This window comes from Saccoglossus kowalevskii, chromosome 14 (assembly GCF_978046115.1).
Source record: "Saccoglossus kowalevskii chromosome 14, keSacKowa6.1, whole genome shotgun sequence".
Classification (NCBI taxonomy): Eukaryota; Metazoa; Hemichordata; class Enteropneusta; family Harrimaniidae; genus Saccoglossus; species Saccoglossus kowalevskii.
The window spans coordinates 8,440,327-8,468,231 of record NC_140654.1 but is presented as its reverse complement, the minus strand read 5'-3'; the positions used below and the strand labels follow the sequence as shown (position 1 = coordinate 8,468,231).

At 34.0% G+C, this 27,905-nt stretch overlaps 1 protein-coding gene across 1 annotated transcript; it reads right to left on the bottom strand.

Annotated features, from left to right (window-relative positions):
* Positions 1–285: 285 nt before the first annotated feature.
* Positions 286–27,905, bottom strand: LOC100367383 (sperm microtubule associated protein 2-like). The gene is made up of 6 exons (XM_002738375.4): positions 27,827–27,905; positions 27,664–27,730; positions 20,596–20,648; positions 5,576–5,642; positions 4,617–5,173; positions 286–411 (listed from the first exon to the last, which is right to left on the bottom strand). The coding sequence occupies exons 1-6, from the start codon at positions 27,843–27,845 to the stop codon at positions 383–385; spliced, it is 792 nt and encodes a 263-aa protein (XP_002738421.2). The 5' UTR covers positions 27,846–27,905; the 3' UTR covers positions 286–382.

Sequence of the window (27,905 nt, the reverse complement as noted above, 5' to 3'; positions counted from 1 at the left end):
GTTTCTTTCATGAACCCGTGAATTTAAAACTTGTATATGCAACCTTGTACATCCTTAAAAATAACATGCAGTGAATATTTGTTTTTCTGATGTAACTCTTTAATAGACCACCAAGCAAAATTACAGTATTTATATCCTGTTATCAAATTATATCTCGTGCAAAAATAGTAAGAATAACAACCTGTTAGGAAAGTGCGCCACCAAGTGTCAGAACAAGGCAAGAACCCAGTGATCATTTTATAAATTCAGGTATCACTTAGTAAACATCCAAAATGTAGAATTAATTTTGTTGCCACATTTCAAGAGTGAGTAAATTTATCGTCAAAATGTGTCCTAAATAGTTTGAATTGGGTTGAAGTTTTGAAAACCCAAGTTTTTCACTTTACTTGTACTTGAACCTCTGCATGCGTCCTGTAAGATAAAACAAATAAAATATTAATTCATCAAAAATTTACAAAATACATTTTTTTCATATTTTAATGAAAAAAAGGAAAAGGTGTCACAGGTCAAATGTACCAAGGTACAAGGAATATTGAAGTTAAATGCATGAATGAACTGATCATGATATAGCAGGTCAAAGGTTGTAGTCTGTCTGCATACCTTAATGTTGGATTTCTTCAAGGTGGGTTCCATGCATGCAGAGGTCAACGATTCTTGCACAAGTCACACTTCAATACTGGATTTGGGATGAAATTCCTTCAAGGCAAAGGTATAACCATGCATGGTTTGTTTTAGTCATAACAGATGTTCATGCTTCAGGTAGGACTCTGGATTTGTGGTGCAACATACTTGAAGTGTGTGCCAATGTATTAATGATGTTAACTTATGTGTAAATCTTACAATGGAATTTGATACTCCCCCCTAGACTAGGGTAATATGGAAAATGAAATAAATAAATATTGCGGTGAAAGACAATAGTTTATAATCACATCCTTGAAGTCAATTTTATGTTGAAATATTTCAAAATATTCGAAATCAGAAATAACATTGACATTTTACGTTAGTATTATATGTATTGTACTTTATTACTAACGTTTTATTGCTGTCAACCTATGGGAACTATTTCTAAGGATGCAATACATTCATTAATATTATGTTGATTATTTATTTCTTTTTTGGAAATGATATGAAATTTTCAATCAAAGGTGGATGGGTTTGATGAAATTTTGCCTTTCAAATGATTTTTATTTTACTAAATGTCTAAAATTACACATGCAGGCTACTGACTGAAAGTCCGTTCGAGACATAAGATGCACCATGGGTCCAGCACTTCCATGCTATAGGGTTTCATTAATAAATTAGCGATGGCTTGAATTCTACATAAAATATGTCATCTATTTACTTGCCACACTAACATGAGCTAACATCATTGAAATGATAACTTTTCCCTCAAGTTGACAATGCTGCTTAATAAATAGTCACACTATTAGTCACTTAATAAATTATTAGTCACTTAATAGTCACACAAATAGTCACATGCATCTCTCATTGGTGGAGAATGGGAATGGGTATAGGTACAGGGGTCAAGGGTCAAGAACACACAAGGAAAGATTTATGAAAAAAAAATACACTTCATTTATTTGACACTTGATACAGGTGGACCGTGTCGGTGTTTGGTGAATCATTACACAAATTCTGTCATCACTGATTGAAAAATATGACTAATCCTGAATATTTGTTTGAATTAGTTTTGAATTTTTGTGCCCTAAAATTATCACTAAATAACAGTGACTTATTAAAATGCATGAACGGCATATTAATAGTAAATATCATTTTTTTCAAAGCAATATTCAAGTTTAGTCATTTTATTACTCTGATTTTTATCCAGGTCGTATTCTTTGAAAACATGGCACTGGTGTAAAGTATGGGTCACATAAATCATCTCAATTTTAACAAAATTACAATCGGTGATTCATTCACAACAGTTTCTTGAGTAATTCAAAATGGCGTCCCAATAGTAAGGTAACTACCTCTATATCTTTATTCTACACCAATGCTGAATATGACCCAGAATGTATTTGCCAGAATTGGTGTGACAGGTGAGAAGTGTCCACACTTGTAATATGTAATTTATTTTTAGCTCATACACCCATATTGAAAACATAATACTGAAAACCACTTCTTAAAATTAAAAAAAACACAGTAATAACTAACACATTGTATTAGAAGAAAACAACTTGTGGCACAACAACACTTACAAATAAAAGAAGCCCACATTACCAATTATTTTCATTTTGAACATTGAACAAACTTGTTTTACATTGGAACTATTTTATTTTAATATTTATACAAGTTTTGTTCATCGGAAAGTAAACTCCAATTACCTGAAGACTTTGTACTATTATTACAACTGCCGATTGTAATATGATTACACATTATTTGATACAGTTACAGACTAGTGCAGGCTACAACTGCTAACGGATTCAGCTTGTAGTATAGGTACAAATACAATCTTTTATGTTTTCAAAATTGAAATACAAATTATTCATAAATTTTGAAATGATAATTTGGCGGGAACTATGAAGTAACTATCTGCAATTTATGCATGTCTATTTTTTTTGCATGTGATGACAAAAATGCCTGATATAATGTCTGGAAAGAATATGAAGGTTTGTGGAAAGTGGATTAATATATTGTAAAACCATTTATTTTCACTATTTTGTTTTGAGTGATTTCATCCGCTTTTAAAGTTTACAAACTTGAGTTCTATGGATTTAATTTAGCGAATTTCACTTAGGTTGTAGTATAGATGTATATCATTTCCTATTTCTGTGCAATGCAACATTCCACTTAAGAAATAAATTTTACTTTGATTTGATCAAAATAGTCTCAAATATCGATGACGGCCAAACACTAACGAATTGCCTTCTTTCAGGGGGGATTAATTTGCTTTTTGGTGACATTCCATGGAATATGAATTGTGAGTTGGGGACATTGTTTTTAAAGAGGTACGAACATTTCTTAAACATCTTTGTAAACACAGAAATGAAAGTAGTATAAATTCACCATGAGATCTATTGTCAATTTTACTTTATTTTTATTCAGTTTCAGATATGTATGTTTTTTTCGTTTCTTCTTCTATTTTGTTGCCGTTTTAAATATTTAAATATTATTATTATTATTAGAGGGCGCTCTTTATTGTAATATCAAAGTGAGGTTTGGGGTATAGAACTACCAAATTGCAGAGTTTGTCAAGAACCCTGGCTATTAGTTTTTCTATTATAATTCCGGTAATTTTGATTTTTTTCAGCAATGTATGATGTGTTGCAATTATGATGGGCAGTGTAAAATCTATCGGTGCATTAGTGGCAACTTGAACAAAACAACATAAAAAGCTTATCTTTCATATTTTTGTTTTTTGCTCAGTTTATACAATTCTATTTAAAGATTACGACCCTCAAAGCGTCATTTGACATATATGGACGGAAATCTTGCAGAAACAGATTCAAGTTTGTCAAGTTGACACCAAGGGTCACAAAGCTAATTTTGGCATAGTAATATTAGTTTTAATACCAGTAAATAAAAAACACTTTCAATTGGTAAATGTACACACAAATAAAACTGTTGGCTATTATATTATCTACTGTAAATAAATTTATTGAAACACCTTCTCAACTATGCACCAAAATGAAATATTTTTTTTATTTCAAAACTAAATCACATGATCCTTGACCCTTAAAATGTATGTTACTGATTGAGTAATTTGGCTTGTTTTCAACCTGTATTTGGCTAATACGGTTAACATTTTGGCACCGAAAGAAGTAAATTTTAGTATTTCAAAAGACTGAATAATACCAGTGTGTTACTATGTACTATAAAGGTAATCTATTACAACTGATTTTTATTTAGTATTAATAATTGTAATTGTAAACATATTCATTCATCAAGTTTCAAAGCAATATAAGTTTGTTTTGGACGGATATTTGATATTTTGAAGCAATATAAATGGAAGTATTTCCAACTAATGGAGAACATTTAAATTTTCAAAATCTGACCTAGGTAGTTACTTCCTGCATATTTTGATGCATATTCAAATTCTGGATGACGAAGAATGTTATAACATCTTGCTTTATAGACAGGTGCAATGCAGATGTGATTAAGTTTTAATTTGATAAATTAGTCTTTGCAGAGATAGTGATTAACATTTTAGCTTACCAAATATTTGTGTGTAATTATTTGAGAAAGTAATATCGATAAGCAAACTTATTTCATTGTTTTAAGGTTATAATTAATTTGGTGGAACGTTCCTTGGACGGAATATCTATTCAGCTTACAGCAAAAGTTTCTGGCACCTGTTGAATTATTAAATTAGGTGCCAAAATCTTTAATGGTAAATGCTGGTTTTGTTAATTTGACATAAAAACAAACAAAAATTAACACTTCACATCGCTGCTCACTCAAAAAACAATATTGCAAATACACAAACAGCGGTAATGGCATAAATATGTTCACTGGATGAAAATATACGTTACAGACTTGTTTATTGAACTTTGGCAGTTAATTTGTGAGTTATCACAACAAAGATAAAGTCCTCTGTAGTTTAGTTATGTTTAGCCATTAACCCCTCTGTGTATTCCAGTATAAGCTGTCATATACGTATTATGTTGCTGCCGGACCTGTTACAATTTTCTTTGTTCTTATTTTCCTTGGAATTGGGTTTGCTAATTCGGCAATTCTTGGAGTCGCTCTTGCGCTTCTGGCCGAGGGCGTAACCTTGTAGGGATCATAGTTGTCAACCTTTCCACGACTTTTAGGACGAGCTAGCTGCTGGAGTCGTAATGTTGCCAATGCCTTCATTGCATTCTCTGAGACTGGCCACTGTACGTACTTCTCTGGCTGGTACGACAAATGTGCATTCTTCGGCTCAGCGAGCTGTTCCACTCGCTCACTACATCGGGCATTTTTCGCACTGCTGCTTATTTCTGGGTCCCACTCAACATAGTCCCATTCACGACTGGCTCGTATTTTCAATTCTGCATACACTTTGGGTTCTGCTAATTTTTGTAATCTCCCAGATGCTTGTGCACTTTTTGCTGAATCGCTCACTCTGGTTTCTACCGCCCTCTCTGGTTTATAATCTGGATGCTTTTGTTTAGGGCTGGCCAGTGTTTCAACTCTTTCAGATGCTGACGCTTTCTGTGCAGATCTACTTACAGGCCAAATTGGAGTTGGCCTATTGGAAAAAAACAGAATAGTTTAATTATTATGTACATCTATTATGTATACAAATGCATGCAGTAATCACACATATGGCTCTCAGTCACAGCAGTGTGTATGGAATTTTATTGACGCAATCTGCTACTAGCATATGATAACAGTTACGTTCCAGACCAGATATTAGTCAAGGATTTTACTTTTCTTTGACAGATTTTGTAATAAAATATTGTGAGGAGCAAAGGAATAGTGTCTCTCCTCTTAATACATTGTACTCATTCCACACTCTACACACAACTTTTTGTACATGCTTCTGTGCCCTCAATGTGTGGTGTGTGACAAAATTGAAAAAAAAAAATGAATTAAGATTTAATTAAATTTTCATTGAAAAACATAAAATGTTGGCAGATTGCAAACTAACCTGTCTCCTTGCCATCCGTTATCAACATGTTTAGAATTGGCCAAGAACTGCTGCCTTGGGGTTAATGCTGAAAAGCAAGAAAAAAAATCAAGTTTGATCATAAATAAATACATAAATAAAACTGAATAGTTACTGGGTAACTTATAATATTTTACTTGTCAATTCACTACATTTTCAGTGTGTGACATAAATTCAGTGGACATTGGATTCTGTGATATCAGATTAATGAAGACTCTGTAGGCCAGACCAGATAATTTACTTGTATTTAGCACATGTACTCAGTTACTACTGTTCAACCAAGAACCAGTCCATTGCATCATATACTGATTTCTCTACATTATGTGTGACACGTTGCCATTTAATATCACAGAAAGTGATTTCAAACTGTTCCTATACACCTAGGAAGTAATATATCAATATGATTTGAGTTGTATATACAATTTTTTTTTATTAGATACAAGTATGTATTTACAATGTCCCTCATTATACTATTACACTGAAAGGTGTTGAGAAATTAGTTGTTAGAGTGCACCATGTTTCCAAATTGTTTGTGCTTGATATTTGCCTGTATCAATATACTGTGGAATACTTTATTTTCGCTGGAATTAATTTTCACTGAAAAGGTTTTTTGGGCGTTTTGTTTGGAATTTATTTTCACTGATTTTTGATAAGTGTAATGTGAAATATAGGAAAAAAAGTATATTCGCTGGATTTTATTTTCACCAAAACATCCCTTCAGCGAAAATAGGGAAAATAAATTCCAATCGAAAATAAAATATTCTACAGTATATCATTCATGAAATGTTCATCCTTGTGTACAAATCATAATTTTAAACCATTCTGTATTAGGATCAGAAAAACAGTTTTGAAGTGAAGACGAAAAAACATCTTTCTTTCCATATACATGTACTTTTAAATCAGGTCAAAATATAGATGATGCTATACTTAACTCTGAGGGTGCTAATTATATTATTTTTTATTTGAAAATATTTAAGGTCTCTAGTGGAATAATTATGGCCATATTTGAAATATACAAGTTGCTTTAACCAACTAAGAACTTTAACTCCTACAAATATTGAATAAGCTACTGATTTGACATGTCCAGGAAACATTTTTCACGAGTATCTTTCCAAAGATTTCCTATCCTATTCTATCTTTTAGACTGACATAGTAACTGAAAAATGGTTTAAATTTTGAAAAAACCAAATCAATTTCAACACTCATCCAGTAATAATTAAAATCTCTTGATTACAAGTTGATCCTCAATTAACAGTTCTGTTTTCTCATTGAATTTTAAGTTCTGAAAGTCTATTTCTTCCGTATTTAACCTGGGAAAATGCACATCTCTGTCGTTCGCATGAAAATAGATAACACGTTTGTGACTGTTTAAGCTCTCATTTTCTGGCTACTATTTACAGGGGCAACCATCTCCTACTAAAATAGCCAACCAATAGTTAGTGTTGCAGTGATTTTCGTACAAAGCTTCACTTTCAAATGTTCTCTTAACATAATAGTAGATATCAGACTGCAAAGGTTTAGAAAGAAAGCTATTGTTTAACCATTGAAAAGTGAAATAATAGACAGACAGTGGGGAAACTCAAAATGGGTTGGGTTTACATGTGCATTACTGTAAATAATCCAAAAATTGGTCACCTATCATTCCATATTGTTGTACACATGAAAAGCTTTACAAACAAGGTTACCACTGGTCATCTGACAATGGACTGAAGTTCCAAATTGATGTGTTGGTACACTTAGTTGGATGTGATCAAAAAGAGCATTGTGAATCATCAATGTCAAGTGGAATCTATTTGAGATGAGATTTTGTAAAGCCTTAATGACCTGGAATTATTGACAGTGATCATCTTGCAGCACGGCTTCATTTGTTTCTTTTTTTGTTTGCCTTTAGAAACTGACAAATGTTTTATTTAAAAAAAAAACTTTTCAACTAGTGCGTTTGAATACAAAATGAATAAAATTAAAAGGAATGCTTCTTAGAGTGCCTAATTTCATTGAGAAATCTGAGCATGTTACTGGGAAGATTTCATGAAAATAATTCACAAAAGGGGACATTAATAATTACCTTGGGTTCATGTTTGATCACCAAATAAAATTTATAAATGCTGTAATTGTGCATGCTTGACAGAGCAAAACTAAGGGGTTGGGCTTATAATAGAGCAAATATGGTATAGCTACCGTGAAAACTCTAAAATTTCAGCCACTTTTAAATAATTTTCTTTTGAAAATGAACAGGTTTTTAGAATACAAAATAACGATAAATTTTTCGACCAGTCAAATTTTTTAGAGTAAAAATTCAACAAATATAAAAGTTGGGTTATATACAGTTAAAGAAATAGAATAGTTATAGAAAGTCATGTCTCTAAACAAATTTGAGTAAAAATATGTGAGCAAAATTTTGGAGGTCAATAAATTACAAAAATTCAACAAATAATTAGGTGGTTGAATTTTTAGAGCAGGTGAAATTTTAGAGTTTTTGCGGTATTACTAAAATTTTGCATTTGATCCATGAGGTTATTTGTGTTGCTTACTTGATCCCAACAGTGCAAACATTTGTTCAAAGCAAGTGTACCACAGAAGTTTTTCTACAAATGAATTGTTTGAATACTGCTGTGTGTACAAGGCAAATAAAAATTTGGCAGTGTCACTCGGTATAGAACACAATAAAGTAAAAACTTTATTTCAGGCTGATCCTTAAAATTCAAATTTTGGCAGGAATTATTTCTAGTTTCATGTACAATATAAATGAACAGCGAAAAATCAACATTTTATCTGGACCAGGCAAAGGTTCTTAGCTTACATGCATCAAGTTACATGTAAAGAGCTTGGTGATGAAAACATTTCAGTTGTGAATGGCAATTTGTTATCCAAAACCACCAGGTGAAATGAATACTTTTTGTATCTTTTTAAATCGGCGGCAACCAAATGTTTGTTTTGATTTTCAAGTTCCATCTCAGCAGTCACAGGTGGCTTTCAACAACCACACTTCTCAATAGAAACATCTACCCTTTGAGACACCGGAGTAGAAATGTTGAGGAAGGAAGCTAAAAACACTCATAATTTTTATTAACAGACTTGTTGCTTAGCAACATGGTCATTGTTGACTTATACATTATTTAGGAAGTAAATGTATTTCTTTGAAATATAAAATCCAGAACAGTAAATGCATGATTATTATATTCGTCTTATAAATATTTTATAATTCACTACGTAATGTTTACAGTTAATGACTTTGCAACACCTCTCTATCTTTTATGTGTGGAAGCTGATAACCCAAATTGAATGATGATTTGAACTTGACAGTACTATCTGTAACAATGCAGCCAACTCAGGAGCCAATCAGCTATAGCCTTGTAGTTAAAATGGGGAGCCAATCAGCTATGACCTTACAATGACAATTTCAGTTTTAAATACCCCAAGAATGTTCCTTGTGTAATTAGGTGTTCATATGCAAGAGATTTTTCTACGCAAAAAATGACAAATTCTGTCAAAATTTGTTAGAGGTTGGCTCAATGTTGCCCAGACTAATCGTTTGGCTATGAAAGTTTAGTTTTTTTTCCTAATTTGTAGGAATCTGAAAAAACAATTCCTCAACCTGTCTCTTTAGTTTCATGCTATATTCAAGATGGTGGTCACCATATAATAGTAATAAATATTGGTAAATTAGTCACATTTATTTTATTATCACTTGTACGCCAGCTGACTGTGGGGTTGCAGATATGGAGACTAAATAAGAACTCTGTTCTCAGTGGAACAAGTCACTTCATTATCACTTTAAGCCGCGTTGAATGAAAGGTGGCCATTATAAGAGTCTCGGCAACCTATGAAATCGCAAAAGGTGGTTGTAATGTATGTTATTCAAATTATTATTTAGCACCATGCTAAAAACTGTAGCATATGTTACTAAAAGGTGTGTAACTATGACATCCAAATTTGTGGCCTGCTTAGAGCAATAATGGTATGCGACTGAGATGTACAAGATTCACTAATCATATTAGATATGTACACGCATTTATTTTAAATCCTACCTTTAACTGAACTCAGAAAGTTTATGAGCGAGTTAATCCCGCATACACAATAGTTCTGAACCACCGACTGAGATTTTCGATCAGTCACTTATAAATGCTACTTTGGGAAAACAGTAAGGTTGGCATGCAGTTGTGATTGTTGATGGGTGAGGTTGGTGCCGAGTCGCGCATTAATTTGCCATTATATACCTACACCACAATATACAGACGGGAACAATTCAGTGAACACTAACAATTAAACTGACAGTTGCCCTATGATTATCTGTTATGCATCTGATACTGATTAGTTTTTTACACAAACCTTGCTAGCTTGATGTTAATTGTATTCTCATTTCTCAGTACTTCGTATATCGTCAATAAAAGTTAATATTTATCTCACATACCTACTACAGTGTATAGACTATCACGGATGGCTTCCTGTCACCTGGACAGTCTAAGTAGTATGTATTAAATACTGGAGTGCTGCTATGGATACACTTGTTGTTGTTCAGACGCAAACTTTTACTAACTCCCACTTTAAGGAGGGGAGATATCATTGAGAATATTGTCAATGATACCGTGTAAACATTGTCAATGTGTGTGTTTTCACTGTGAGAAATTTTGATATGTGCCTTTCAAAGTATAAAATAATTTTATTGAATTTTAGTCACCAAAAACTTATTCCCGCCAAAAGAATCGTAATGCAATTTTTATTTTTACAAAATTCAAGGTTTTACTTGATTCATAAAAATTTTAATTAAATTTGAGATTAGATATAAACTCCATTTTAGATTTTCCTTAAATAATGGGAGTTAGAAAATGTTTGATACCAATCATCCATGCATTGTCAACATTTCCTGATGAACACACTGAAATTCTAATTCAATTCTTTCTTTCAAAAAAAAAAAAACAGTTTTGTGATGCATTTTTAAAGATGTACATGTACATTATTATTATATTTACATAAATAGACTACTGTGAAATACTTTATTTTAGCTGGAATTAATTTTCGCTGAAAAGGCATTTTGGGTGTTTTGTATGGAATTTATTTTCACTGATTTTTGACGAGTTGAATGTGAAATATAGGGAAAAAAAGTATATTCGCTGGATTTTATTTTCACGGAATCAACCTTTCAGCGAAAATAGCGGAAATAAATTCCAAGCGAAAATAAAGTATTCTACAGTATAGACTTGATTGTCAAGTTGTATTTATAGTTTGAGACCAGTAGCTGTTGCTCTTGATTGTTATCTAAACTTAGCTATCACAAAGTTTGATCCAAATATTGACAGTTGCTGTCAAAGCTGTATTTATTGATAAAACCCTGATAAGATTATCAACTTATAACAACAATGGCTCTAATAAAAACCTATATCAAACATATTATTAATGGCTGTCTAGTATATTGGACTCCCTGTTTTGGGGCGGAATTGAGAGAGGCTTAATTTTATTTTTGTTTGAAATACGATACATTTGTGTCAGGTGACAGTTTCCAACATTCAATGACTTTGTTGTCTCTTCTAGTTTTTTGTGTGTGCAATAATAACACAATAATCGAGTACAGTTAACCTTTGACCTTTTCACCACCAGTTCCTCTTTTTATCACAAGTTCACAATATAGTTCTGTTTAAAGTCTGCACTTTTTTTTCAGAAGATTGGGACAAAAATACGAACAGCCAAAGTTTTTGAGTAAAAAATGAAAATTTACAAAAATTTTGTCTGTTGGCTCCAAAAATTAGGGTTCATTTCTAGAAATATTGAAGAATATAAGAAAAAAAGTGCAGACAAATCTGGGCGAGAAAGTCTGGTGGTGAAAAGGATAAGCGCCAAAATCAAGTTTTATCACCATGATGCATTCACACAATGAAACCCACATAATTTATTTCAGAGGTGTTAAAATTTTATGAATAAAAAAACTGTAGCTAACAGAAAATGATGTTTATTTTTTCCAAAATTATAAAAAAAAATGATAAAAATAGGGAAAAATTTTGGCATGAAAAAATATGGCATATATGCTTGTTTGTGTTGTGGACAGCATTGTGTTAAAATTTACTCAACAAATACATGATAGCAAATGATACAAGTTTTGAGACCCCAGGGGGTTCCCTTTTAACCTAATATCATGAGTTGCAGAAGCTATTTATCAACTCAACAATACTGTGTTAATATCGGTAGTTGTTTGATTTTAGATTGAATGACCAGAAAGCGTAGTCAGCAACCACATCTAGAGGTCAATACCTAAGCCTACAGGTGGTTGTCTTGTCAATCATATATAACTATTGATTTAACTTAAAAAATGAACTTTGAAATGTAATACGCAGTTAAACCTGCATATAGTAACAACCCAAGGTAGTTAAAGAAATTGTGGTGGTCTTTATATGGACTTTGATTATTTAATTCATGATAAAATTATGATTATAATTTTTCAGATTAAGGGGTAATTTTTAAACAGATAATTGAAAATAAAAAATATTAAAATACATATATGCTTGTTAAATTTAAAATGTTAGTGTAGTGAAAAACGCTTATCATTCAATCGTTTACCCTAATTTTGACCTCTGTACACAGGTTTGACAAAACTGTTGCCAAAATGGTAGTCACTGGTCACATTAGACAAGCAATCTTTATAAACATATCACTTTACATGTAAATTGCATTGGGACTGCTCAAAGGTGGTCACTACACAGATCTGACTTCATATTATATTATTCTTTCCATTATTTGTACATTTACTCAACTTATTCATGTATCTAATAAATTATCTGAAACATTTTAGTTTGTTGTGCTGATTCAAAATACAGCAATGTAACAGCATTCTTTTCCTTCCACATTTAAGTTTCTCAAAATTAATTTTTTTGAAACCATCTACTGTGGGATACTTTATTTTCGCTGGAATTAATTTTCACTGAAAAAGCTTTTTGGCTGTTTTGTATGGAATTTGTTTTCACTGATTTTTGATGAGTTTAATGTGAAATATAAGAAAAAAAGTATATTCGCTGGATTTTATTTTCACGGAATCATCCCTTCAGTGAAAATAGCGAAAATAAATTCCAAGCGAAAATAAAGTACTGTAAAATCTGTATTAGAAGCCGCGGCTTCTATTAGAATGGTACAATGCAACAGAGGGGATGCGGCTTTTATTAGAGCACCTACACATATGAGAAATGATGAATTTTTGCCTCTCAATTGTTCAAAAAGAATGGGTGCGACTTCTATTAGGGATGCGGCTTCTAATACAGATTTTACGGTATTCTACAGTATTAGAAAGAATGATTTTAGGAGTAGAGATAATCCAGTGCAAATAAATCTGACTGAGGTACAAACAACAAAATCAAAAGTTGTTATGAATCCAACAAACACAGTGTACCCTGGTACAAACTGTTCCAATGGAGCTAGGTAAGTATGTCTGCCTTTATTAACTTTATAGTCACCGTGAATGGAGGTTGTGTGTTCATTATTTTGAACATCAATCACTTGATCTGTTAACCAACCATTGTAATACAATAATGAATATTGTAGGGTTTTAAAAATGCCCCTCCCTCTCTCATAGTTCTTTTTTTTATTTGTGGTGAGCCTTGTGTTTATATCTACTGCGTTTCTATCAGCTTTGTAACAATTTTTATTCCCTCTGGGAATCAGTAGTATATAATGAATATAAATCTTTCCCAAAGTGCAAGTATTATGAATGTTGTCATTCAGCTTTTACACAATTCCTTTTAAATTATCTTCACAGAAATGACATAAAGAAAAGATTTTGTTCTTATTATATTTATAATCATTAAGTACAGGAAAAATGAATGTAGATTGCCATAAACTGTTTCTGTGTTTGCAATGTATGGTTACTATAGTGACTGATGCAGGGGAACAGTATAATGGGTCGTGAGAGGAAATTGTATTTATTGAGTGTGCCACAGAAAAATCATCAACTGTAGTTGCATGGCTTACACAATACTACTCAGCAATTAGGATTAAATGAGTTGAACACATTCTCCTATCTATTGGTATAAACAACAAAGCTTACCACGTCATCAACATGGCTAGAGACATGTACACACAATCAGTAACAATATACTTCATAATGTGTGGATTAAGCGCAGACATCGTTTGAAGTCAAGTCAAGCAAAAGAGTTGGAGTTAATGTCCTCAGGGTACAGTTTTCATCCCAGTCACCTTGTGTTTAGACATGTTAAACCCGAGCTGGCACAAGACCAAGTATTAAAACACAAATACAACAATACAACTGTTTTTATTTTAAATCTAAGTTGAGTGAATCTGTAATTAAGTTTGTCAGTTTCTGAAAAGGTGAGGTTTCTTGTTAATCTTATCACGATTCTTTGTCACTTATCATAAACAGACTGAGCCAAAATATGTCAACTTGTTTTTTTGTGTGTGATATTTTCAAAATTTTAACATTCTGGTATGGAATGGAATCATTAGAACTAAGAATTTGCATCAAATTTAGAAAAACAGTTCTGATCATAAATGATTTCATCTACTGTAAAATACTTTATTTTTGCTTGTAATTAATTTTTGCTATTTTCGCTGAAGTGAAGGGGAGGGGGGTCAGTGAAAATAAAATCCAGCGAATATACCTCTTTTCAATATTTTACTTTCATCTCATCAAAAATCAGTGAAAGTAAATTCCACCTAAAATAAAGTATTTTACAGTAGTTAATGAAATATTAGGCTGAAAACAGAAATGGTACTGTGATGCACAATTTTTTTTTGCTGTTTGTTTTTTTAAATATAAAATACATGTTATTGTAGCCCTTGCAACACTCTATCCAAAAATGATGATAACACTGATCAACGTTAATTATATCATGTGACTGCTGAATAAACAAAATCTATTGTGTTGCTATTTGCTACTGCTACTAGAAAACGAAAACAGTTAGCCAACAATATTGTAAAATATAGTTTCTGAATATTTATACCAAAAAAATTAAAACAACGTTATTATTTTTTAATCTCATATAAAACAGGAAGCGAAACCTTTTCTTGTCATTACAGTCAATAGAAACTTTTCTCTCAATAATGCAATAATGCTTAAATTATAACCACAGTACGCCAATATTGACAAGGCTGTAAAAATCTCATGGAATATGTCTTGATATATGGGGTAAGTCTGTGCCTTGTATGCTGTGTAATTGTGACAGTCAAGTACTTAATGGCTAAATAATAAACACCACACCTTACTTCATTAACATATTTAAACAACTCAAACTTAACTGTTGCTAGGATAGCCCATTTTATTTGAGGAACTTAAACTTTGACATTGCATACAAGTAAGCAAATAACACCGAATAAACGGCATACAAGCCTGGCAGCACGAGTTAATGATATTACTGTTAATTTGATTGTTTACATAGTATGGGACCCACATCGAGGACATATTATGGGACCCACATCAAGGACATAGTATGGGACCCACATCAAGGACATAGTATGAGACTCACTCTGAGAACATACCATGGGACCCGCATCAAGGACATAGTATGGGACTCACATCAAGGACATAGTATGGGACCCACATCAAGGACTTATTATGGAACTCACAGAGGAAATAGTATGGAATTCAAATCAAGTACATATTATGGAACTCACATCGAGAACATAGTATGGAACTCACATTGAGAACATAGTATGGGACCCACATCAAGGACATAATATGGAACGCACATCGAGAACATAGTATTGGACCCACATCAAGGACATAGTATGGGACTCACATTGAGAACATAGCATGGGTCCAACAGCAAGGACATAGTATGGCACTCACATTGAAAACATAGCATGGTCCCACATCAAGGACATAGTATGGAACTCACATCGAGAACATATGGACCCACATCAAGGACATAGTATGGGACTCACATTGAGAACATAGCATGGAACTCAAATTGAGAACATAGTATGGAACCCACATCAAGGACATAGTATGAAACCAACACCAAGGACATAGTATGAGACTTATATTGAGAACATAGTATAGAGACCCACATCAAGGACATAGTATGAGACCCACATCAAAGAATAGTATATGAGACCCACATCAAGGACATAGTATGAGACCCACAGTGAGAACATATATGCATTAGAGAATACATTCAAATCTATTGCTGTATTCACCATGAATACAAACAAATATAGAGAATGTATTTTCTCTGTATAAATAGTGCATATACATGTCAATACAGTGTGTATTTTAGTATATTCACCATAAATACATGGCTGTATCTTCCTGAATGTTGTTGTATTTACAGCAAATACAAGCACAAATACAAGAGTATATAATCAGTATTCAACACTTTTCGCGCAGTGATAGTATGGTACCCACATCAAGGACATAGTATGAGACCCGCATCGAGGACATAGTATGAGACCCACAGTGAGAACATAGTATGAGACTCACATCAAGGGCATAGTATGGAACTCTAATTGAGAACATAGCATGGGTCCCACATCAATGACATAGTATGAGACCCACATCAATGACATAGTATGAGACCCACATCAATGACATAGTATGAGACCCACATCGAAGGTATTGTATGAGACTCACATCAAGGACATAGTATGAAACCCACAGTGAGAACATAGTATGAGACCCACAGTGAGAACATAGTATAAGACCCACATCAATGACATAGTATGAGACCCACATCAAGGGCATAGTATGAGACCCACATCAAGGGCATAGTATGAGACTCACATCAAGGACATAGTATGAGACTCACATCAAGGGCATAGTATGAGACCCACATCAAGGGCATAGTATGAGACTCACATCAAGGACATAGTATGAGACTCACATCAATGACATAGTATGAGACTCACATCAAGGGCATAGTATGAGACTCGCATCAAGGGCATAGTATGAGACTCACATCAAAGGCATAGTATGAGACCCACATCAATGACATAGTATGAGACTCACATCAAGGACATAGTATGAGACCCACATCAAGGGAATAGTATGAGACTCGCATCAAGGGCATAGTATGAGACTCACATCAAAGGCATAGTATGAGACCCACATCAATGACATAGTATGAGACTCACATCAAGGACATAGTATGAGACTCACATCAAGGGCATAGTATGAGACTCGCATCAAGGGCATAGTATGAGACTCACATCAAAGGCATAGTATGAGACCCACATCAATGACATAGTATGAGACTCACATCAAGGACATAGTATGAGACCCACATCAAGGGCATAGTATGAGACTCACATCAAGGGCATAGTATGAGACTCACATCAATGGCATAGTATGAGACCCACATCAAGGACATAGTATGAGACTCACATCAATGACATAGTATGAGACTCACATCAAGGGCATAGTATGAGACTCGCATCAAGGGCATAGTATGAGACTCACATCAAAGGCATAGTATGAGACCCACATCAATGACATAGTATGAGACTCACATCAATGACATAGTATGAGACCCACATCAAGGGCATAGTATGAGACCCACATCAAGGGCATAGTATGAGACCCACATCAAGGGCATAGTATGAGACCCACATCAATGACATAGTATGAGACCCACATCAAGGGAATAGTATGAGACCCACATCAAGGGCATAGTATGAGACTCACATCAATGGCATAGTATGAGACCCACATCAAGGGCATAGTATGAGACTCGCATCAAGGGCATAGTATGAGACTCACATCAAAGGCATAGTATGAGACCCACATCAATGACATAGTATGAGACTCACATCAATGACATAGTATGAGACCCACATCAAGGGCATAGTATGAGACTCACATCAATGGCATAGTATGAGACCCACATCAAGGGCATAGTATGAGACTCACATCAAGGACATAGTATGAGACCCACATCGAGGGCATAGTATGAGACTCACATCAAGGGAATAGTATGAGACCCACATCAAGGGCATAGTATGAGACTCACATCAATGGCATAGTATGAGACCCACATCAAGGGCATAGTATGAGACCCACATCAAGGGCATAGTATGAGACTCACATCAAGGGCATAGTATGAGACTCACATCAAGGGCATAGTATGAGACTCACATCAAGGGAATAGTATGAGACCCACATCAAGGGCATAGTATGAGACTCACATCAATGGCATAGTATGAGACTCACATCAAGGGAATAGTATGAGACCCACATCAAGGGCATAGTATGAGACCCACATCAAGGGCATAGTATGAGACTCACATCAAGGACATAGTATGAGACTCACATCAAGGGCATAGTATGAGACCCACATCAAGGGCATAGTATGAGACTCACATCAAGGGCATAGTATGAGACCCACATCAAGGGCATAGTATGAGACTCACATCAAGGGCATAGTATGAGACTCACATCAAGGGCATAGTATGAGACTCACATCAAGGGAATAGTATGAGACCCACATCAAGGGCATAGTATGAGACTCACATCAATGGCATAGTATGAGACTCACATCAAGGGAATAGTATGAGACCCACATCAAGGGCATAGTATGAGACCCACATCAAGGGCATAGTATGAGACTCACATCAAGGACATAGTATGAGACTCACATCAAGGGCATAGTATGAGACCCACATCAAGGGCATAGTATGAGACTCACATCAAGGACATAGTATGAGACTCACATCAAGGGCATAGTATGAGACTCACATCAAAGGCATAGTATAAGACTCACATCAAAGGCATAGTATGAGACTCACATCAAGGACATAGTATGAGACTCACATCAAGGGCATAGTATGAGACTCACATCAAAGGCATAGTATGAGACCCACATCAATGACATAGTATGAGACCCACATCAAGGGCATAGTATGAGACTCGCATCAAGGACATAGTATGAGACTCACATCAAGGGCATAGTATGAGACTCACATCAAAGGCATAGTATGAGACCCACATCAATGACATAGTATGAGACTCACATCAAGGACATAGTATAAGACTCACATCAAAGGCATAGTATGAGACTCACATCAAGGGCATAGTATGAGACTCACATCAAGGGCATAGTATATGAGACTCACATCAAGGACATAGTATGAGACTCGCATCAAGGACATAGTATGAGACTCACATCAAGGGCATAGTATGAGACTCACATCAAGGACATAGTATGAGACTCACATCAAGGGCATAGTATGAGACTCACATCAAGGACATAGTATGAGACTCACATCAAGGGCATAGTATGAGACCCACATCAAGGACATGGTATGAGACCCACAGTGAGAACATAGTAAAAGACCCACATCAAGGACATAGTATGAGACTCACATCAAGGACATAGTATGAGACCCACATCAAGGGCATAGTATAAGACCCACAGTGAGAACATAGTATAAGACCCACATCAAGGACATAGTATGAGACTCACATCAAGGACATAGTATGAGACCCACATCAAGGGCATAGTATGAGACTCACATCAAGAGCATAGTATATGAGACTCACATCAAGGGCATAGTATAAGACCCACAGTGAGAACATAGTATAAGACCCACATCAAGAACATAGTATGAGACTCACATCAAGAACATAGTATGAGACCCACATCAAGGGCATAGTATAAGACCCACATCAAGGACATAGTATGAGACCCACATCAAGGGCATAGTATAAGACCCACATCAAGGACATAGTATGAGACCCACATCAAGGACATAGTATGAGACCCACACCAAGGACATAGTATGAGACCCACAGTGAGAACATAGTATAAGACCCACATCAAGGACATAGTATGAGACTCACATCAAGGACATAGTATGAGACCCACATCAAGGACATAGTATGAGACCCACATCAAGGGCATAGTATAAGACCCACAGTGAGAACATACTGTAAAGGGGGTAATTATTCACTGGGTTTTAATTTAGCTTATTTCGCTGACTGGAAAAATGCGCTAAATTAAAACACAGTGAATATGTAAAATTTAGCATAGAACACATTATCTAAATGACGAAACCGTGAATTTAAAACCCACTGAATATGCCTGAAATGGTAAATCAGTGAAATTTAAACCCAGTGAATATTAGTCATTTTACAGTAGTATAAGACCCACATCAAGGACATAGTATGAGACTCACATCAAGGACATAGTATGAGACCCACATCAAGGGCATAGTATGAGACTCACATCAAGAGCATAGTATATGAGACTCACATCAAGGGCATAGTATAAAACCCACAGTGAGAACATAGTATAAGACCCACATCAAGAACATAGTATGAGACTCACATCAAGGACATAGTATGAGACCCACATCAAGGGCATAGTATAAGACCCACATCAAGGACATAGTATGAGACCCACATCAAGGGCATAGTATAAGACCCACATCAAGGACATAGTATGAGACCCACATCAAGGACATAGTATGAGACCCACACCAAGGACATAGTATGGGACTCACATTGAGAATGTTGTATGGGGTCCACAATATCAAATGTGGGAGACAATGATTATCATTCTTTTTGTATAATTTTTGGACTTAATGGACTGGAATATTATAGAAATATATATATATATATATCCGGTAGTATTGAACACAAATTTAAAATTATGAACAGGTAAATAGTACAGTAAGGGACGACGTCAAAAGATCAATGTAGGATAAAAAACTTAATTCCTAATGGCATAGCAGTTGGTTGTCGGGTGGGTGTAAAAAGACTTTACAAATGCACCTCATTTGACACACATATTTAAACTCGGACCAAACCATTTTCTCGTCTTGGATGTGTGTTTTTTTTCATTTTCTGTTATTTCTGTCCATGATTGGATAGAAAAAAAATGAACTACAAATACTCCAAGATTTTTTTGACTTCATTAAAAAATAAAATCGTTTTTGTAGGATGGAAACTTTTTGAGCTCAAAACCCATCACCCCCCCACCCCCAAACTGAAGCAAATAAGTTTTTTTATCCGACATCGACATCGATCTTTTGACATCGTCCCTAAGATAAACAGCATTGAATTAACTTACTTAATGAATTGCAGCTGTTACTTGCATGTCTGTCAAGCCAATATACTGAACGTCTGAAAAATAAAAAAGTAATTCTTTTATAGTTGAGCTGTATAAAATTGTATGATCTAAGTTTGTGTTGTTGCTATATACTGTATTCGCCCTTATTAGTAGTTTGACAGATATGTCTATATTGTGATTACCCAGCATGCATTAGTTCATATGTGCTTCTAATAGAGAAAATGCGGTATGCAAAAGTTTATGTGTACACATTGGATCTTTGTAAATATAATGAGGGCAATTCAAATTTCTCTCTACTTTCATCATGTACATCACCTGAATTGCATGGCTCAAAAGTTGTATAAAATATTGTTAGAAGTATTTTCTGTGTTTAGTTTTATCAATTTTGATGTTGCAGAGATTATTTTGTTAAAATTTAATAATCTCTGGGATTTATATTAACACATTTACCCATCAGCAAAATATGCAAAAATAAAACCCAGCGAATAATTAATCTTTTTCCAGTAAATAGATCTCATTGCTTGAAAAGATCCATGAATGAGTGCAATATTTTGGCTACTACGGTATAACTGCAGATGTTTGACTACAGCCCCAACACATACAAATAAATGTAAATATATATGTAGAATACATGTTATTTGAAAACGCACTGGAATGACTGGCATTTTATTTGGGTAATGGACTACACAAATAATGACCTCTATGGTGTAACAATGTTGAAGACCTTATGGTGAAGTTTGACCCCCAAGCTGGACTCCATTATAACAACTGCCATGTAAGGATTGTTAAAGGGCGGCAGTCGTCACGCCGTGTCCTGTTCGATATGGGACTCATAGCGACGTATACAACGCGTGTAAAATACATTGTTTATTTACATGAAATTCGAACACGCGCCGCGCAACGACCACCACGCTTTAACATTGCTTAGTATTTGATGAACAAGATTTTTTAGTGTTGCTTTATGGCAAAATTTTCAACATTTAAATAATTAAAACAATTATTCACATTATAAAAAAAAATGTCTTGTTTGTATAGCTTTTAAATACGAGAACCATTTTGATGTACACTTGTTTATTTCAACCTCTGTTATTAGGTTTGCTAACTAAGTTATTCAAGTACGAAATCATACACTGTTGATCAATTTTATTAACCAAATTATTCACTCTCGGAATAGTAAGAAAGTAGACATATTGTTTGCAGTTGTCAAGGAAACGCATGTTGATTGAGTAATTAAATCCATACATGAGACAAATGAAAGGAAATAGAATAGAATGACCACAGGTAATATATTACTTGTAACAGAGAGGTCATTAAAATTTAATGCAATGAACATAAAACGGTTATAATGAAAATGGCTAGAGGTCAACCAATGGGAATATTCAGGGGTCAACCAGTTGAAAAGTTTGGTTTTGCAGGGGAGGTTAAAAAAATAATAGAAAAATGAACATGCATGCTGAAAACAGTTTTCACTTGTTTCATATTTTTAACAACTAATAAACTTGAATCAAGGTTGGATTGAATAGTTGTATCTGATCTCCCTAGCTTTAATAAACTCGTATCTTGGTTATTATCTTGTGTCTTTCACGCAACAGTTACTTATCCATAGATAATTCAAACACTGCAAGAAGCAATTTTCTAAATTGGATGCTGATCATCTAGCAATGACTTATGAGTAACCAGGGAACACTAAATTTAATTTAATAGTCTAATGTGAAGAAAAATTAGGTCTATGACCTCACATATCTTTTTTTTTTCTTTCTTCATTATATTTCTGCTATACAAAATATAAATGTATAACCTTTGAGGCATTATTACACAATTTATTTCCTATGATGTAGAGTTATTCAGGTAGTCTAAATGTGCATTTTACTGAAAATTGAAATGATTGCTGTAGGTGACTGGTTTTTAAAAATAAACAGTTTATTTACATGTAGGAAATAGCTTCCTTTTAAAAAATAGATTAGGGTACTGTGTTTATTAGTCCCTGTTCGGACGCAGTCCGAAAACGGGGACTTATGTTTTGCCCTGTGTGCGTCCGTGCGTCCGTGCGTCCGTGATCACCTGTATCTCGAACATGCATGGACCGATTAAGTTCAAACTTCACTCATACATCACACATTATATGGGACATATGCACATGCATTTTTTTCATGATCCGATTAACGATAGCCGAATAGCGGCCATTTTAAGGCCGAAAATGCATCAAAATCGCACATTTTCACCATTCCGGACCCAGATCTCAGTTATGCATGGACGGATTTTGTTCAAATTTGGTACATACATTAAACATAATAGGACCTTGATGCACGTCATTTTTTTTTTTGGATCGGGTTCGAAATGGCCGACTGGCGGCCATTTTGTTTTAAAGAATTCAGTTCTGGATCCGTATCTGAGACATGCTTGGATTGATCGAGTTCAAACTTCACACACACAAGGTACATCATGTCACAAATATGTATGTGCATTTGTTTCATGATCTCATTAACGATAGCCAAATGGCGGCCACTTTAAGGCCGAAAATGCATTGAAATCGCACATTTTCACGATTCCGGACCCGGATTTCAGTTATGCATGGACGGATTTCATTCAAATGTGGTACATACATTAAACATAATAGGACCTTGATGCACGTCATTTTTTTTTTCGGATCAAGTTCGAAATAGCCGACTGGCGGCCATTTTGTTTTAAAGAATTCAGTTCTGGATCCGTATCCGAGACATGTCTGGATTGATCAAGTTCAAACTTCACACACACAAGGTACATCATGTCACAAATATGTATGTGCATTTGTTTCATGATCTCATTAACGATAGCCAAATGGGGGCCGCTTTAAGGCCGAAAATGCATTGAAATCGCACATTTTCACCATTCCGGACCCGTATCTCAGTTATGCATGGATGGATTTTGTTCAAATTTGGTACATACATTAAACATAATAGGACCTTGATGCACGTCTTTTTTTTTCGGATCAAGTTCGAAATGGCCGACTGGCGGCCATTTTGTTAAAGAATTCAGTTCTGGATCCGTATCCAAGACATGTCTGGATTGATCAAGTTCAAACTTCACACACACATGGTACATCATGTCACAAATAGATATGTGCATTTGTTTCATGATCTGCTTAACAATAGCGGAATGATGGCCATTTTAAGGCCGAAAATGCATCAAAATCACGTATTTTCACAATTCCAGAACCGGATCTCAGTCATGCATGGATGGATTTTGTTCAGATTTAGCACAATGTGTTGTACATATGCAGGTGCATTTCGGTCATGATCTGCTTTGAATGTATATGTCACTCAAATATGAACGGAACGGGGACGTGTCATTGACAATGACTTGTTTCATATGTTCCAGCTATACATTCATAAATACATGCGTAGTTTGAAGCAATTGTTTAGAGGTTTCATTTTAAAAATGAATTTAAAAGAATTTTGTGGGGAAAGAATCTCTATGAATAAAATAAAAATAAAAATTTGCATGACCGTCGTAAGACGTAAAAGAGTTCAATACAAACAAATTGGCGTCTGTCATAACTTAAATTTGTTTATTAAAAAGAAAACGCTTAAAATTCCCCTGGGGATATTAAAATGGTTACAGTTAGCATAAAGATAAATACAGAACGAAATACAAGCACATCATTAAAAAAAAACTATTGCTACAGTATGGTGAAATACAACATTACAGAAATGCAAATAAAAATTGAAATTCTGTTTGCGGTATTTGACCAATGCAATTACTTATTGCAATGTTTTTATTACTCGAACCCATTGTCAAATTTGTGAAATCATTCATTTTTTTTGTGGCTTTTTTATATACCTAATTCACGATCATTACTTGCCAAAATTTTAACTCTGTCTGGCGCCTAATTGGGATGTAAATACAACGTTTTCCTGGCACTGGCGTTTAGTTGAAGGTGGCGCTTCACTGAAGACAGATACTGTAAAATTTTTCTCTGATCGCTGTAAAGGGCATAAGGAAATGAAATATTCACAAAATAATATCCCTTCCCCAATTTAAAATAAATGACCCCCTGTATCAAAATAACCCCCAACAAAATAGTGGCATTTTATCTTTGCTTCTTTTTTATTTTTAATCTGTTTTGTGACTTGCATGTGAAAAACCATGATCCATGTACCTACGATTTCACTGGAAATTGATTTTAGTTATTTACATTGCAATTCTATAACATAAAAAAGCTGGATTCCCCACAAAATATATTCTACATTGATGACCGCACTGGAAATAAACCACTTGGTATAATAGAATACAAATTTGTGTGTGTGTATAAGAGTGTACCATTTCAAATGGCAGGGGCGAAATGTTTAGCATAATGTCAGTAGTTATTACGCATTAAAAAAGAAAACAAACTACCTATCACTATAACATTGTAGTGTACTTTCATTGTAACTATTTTTTTAGGGAGGGGCAACTTTTTCCTGGCTAACACCCATATTTCAAATTAACTACCAACCCTTTACTAATACTAAGCGATGCTAATGGTTTTAGCCAATTCACCACCATTTTTGTATGCCAATTTTGGATTCTATTATATTAATCAAATCATGAGTGAACACTGTGATGGTAAAATTGTTTAGGTAAGCCATATGTTTACATCTTTACATGTAAATTTAAATATCGCACAGATTTAAGTCAATATTAGAAATTAATATTATTACTGTAAAATATTTGCGCTTGGAATTAATTTTCGCTATTTTCGCTGAAGGAATGATTCAGTGAAAATTAAAATCCAGTGAAGATACTTTTTTCCTATATTTTACATTCAACCTGTCAAAAATCAGTGAAAATAAATTCTATACAAAACACCCAAAAACTCTAAAATAAAGTATTTTACAGTACCGGTATTAGAACTCAATTTGTACAGATTTACATACCAATTTCCTGTATTTACAAAAAATCACAAGGGGGGGGGGGGTTCAGTGACCGCAATTATCATATCACTTTATTCTGTTTTTATCACTTTTTTTAAAACGGAGGTAAACATGACCATGCAAGTATGATCACATAGAAGTGTAAAATATCTAGACTAAACTGTCTGGGAGTATTGACATGATTCCTGCAAAGGCCTTTTCTTTTTTTTTTTTTACAAATTGTCAATAGAAGCTCACATAAACCAAAAATTACATTTATTTTAAGCTGAATTATTAAATATATGATAAATTGTGTGCATATGGACGAATAATACGTATCAATAGCAAAGGAAATAAATTAATTAACCTGGTGATTTCTACTAAATGTAAACACAGAGAAAATTGTAATTTCATTGCAATACTCAGAGAGTGTGGATAATCCCTGTATTGTGCGCAATACAAATTGAATAAAAGATTTTAACAAGATTACTTATTGTACAGACGGATTAATCTATTTCCAATTTGTAATTTTGTAAAGAAACCCAGCAAGACATTTATTTGGATATTTTAAATGCACTTAGTTGGTGCATGGAAGGTATCGGTAATATTGATAGAATTAACTTCATTTTGTTTTCATATTGATGTTATTTTAACCTATAAGTAAGTAGATAATTTGCTTGTTATGATGTTAATAATTCAGCATGACACTAAAAGCAATTTCACCAATTAATAATAACCGACAGTATCGGAATAAAATACGTTGTTGTATTTTGTTACACACGGATGATAAGCTATTAATATAAATCATCTAAATTTGTATAATTATTAATATATAACTTGCAAAAAAGATCATCTACCAATACTGTAAAAGCATTTATTTTCAGTAGCATTTTATTTCATTATTTTGATGCTTTGTGCAGTGTTTTAAGTTCTTGAGTTCTATCGTTGTTTTACATGTCCACATAGAATTAATTTAGCGGATTTTACTTATGAACTAAAATAGTGAAATTAAAAATCAGCGAATAATTAATGGTTTTACAGTATTTATTTCTTGCACCTCCCTAAATTCTGTTTAGAATTGTTAACATATTTTTTGGAACATTTTTAAGATAAAACATTTGGAAAATATAGTGATATTTTCAATCCAGTTTAATAATGTAATGTACTTGTTAACAGTTGAGTAATTTTTCTTGGTGGAAAGATAAACTAGAAAATATAAAATCCACTGGATATTCCTATACTTTAGACAAAAAATGTATCAATGATTTACAGATGCTATACCAAGTTATTTTTTCTGACAAAATTAAATTCTTTATAAAATAAGGTATTCTACAGTAACTAAGAAACGTGCACACATACACTCACTAGAGAGCAGGTGCATCCTTGTCTGTTTCCGATGCTCAGACAATTGCTACGTCAACAACAATGCATTATGTATATCTATGCTCGCAGCAAGTCTTATTTATTCCATAATGTTGTAATCGTCAGTTATTAAAAACTGGATTAACTCAAAAGAGATGGCAGATTTTAAAAACAGCATGTCTTTAAATAAAGAAAAAAAAGTACTCCATTTTATGTAATAATGGAATCTATTTTAGTTTTAAATGGCATGACATCTTTGTTATGGATTTACGGAAAAATGTCTTTTAAGGTCTATGGTTTATTTAGTCTTAGAGTCCATTAAAACGTCAATACATAGCTTTCACAAACAAATAGAGGGGTGGGTGCTTCCTGTCAGTAGGTAGTAAATTTTTTTTTTCTCAAAAAATTTAGTAAAAGTTTTATGATGAATCTATGGATGAATTACGTTACGAAGTTGATAGAGAAAATGGCTTCCATTTCTCGTTATTCATTCTCAGTTTTCATAGGGTAATAAAAATGGATCTTTTGAAATATAATTGCTGCTCGATATTCAATACGTTGTTGTAAATTATTGTGACTAGTGGGATATTTTCTGCAGAATTGTTTCGCAGGCTACTAGCATTTTATTTATGTATGTATATATTGAAAAAAAAGCGCGAATTTTTGTCAACTTCTAATTCAAGCATTGCTTTTCGATCTGCGTTTTATATTTGGATTTTACGATTAGTAGCGCTTGAAGACGGACACGCTATCATGACCGCGTGTTTGTTTGGGACCAGCATACCCTACCGGTGCACACAGTGTCAATACACGAAACATGTATTTGAAAACTTACCGGTCTTCGCGGAAAGTAGGTGGAAGCTGTTTCGGTCTGGCAAGAACGTCGATCCGTTTCACGTTGGCTGTGAACGACAAGAAAATGGTAGATAATTAGAAAATATATAGTATATCCCTTGAAATAAAGTAACTATGAGTTATGTCGACACGTAAAGACTTACACTGTGTAGCGGCGGCCATGGCGGAATAAAGTACTAATTCATTATCGAACCGCTTTTGTTTGACTTCGACTTTGTTGCC

Coding starts and splice junctions, on each gene's coding strand:
- LOC100367383 (XM_002738375.4), bottom strand. Junction 20,649..27,663: donor CCTACTTTCCGCGAAGACCG/GTAAGTTTTCAA, acceptor TTTATTTTTCAG/ACGTTCAGTATATTGGCTTG. Junction 5,174..5,575: donor AACGGATGGCAAGGAGACAG/GTTAGTTTGCAA, acceptor TTTTTCCAATAG/GCCAACTCCAATTTGGCCTG.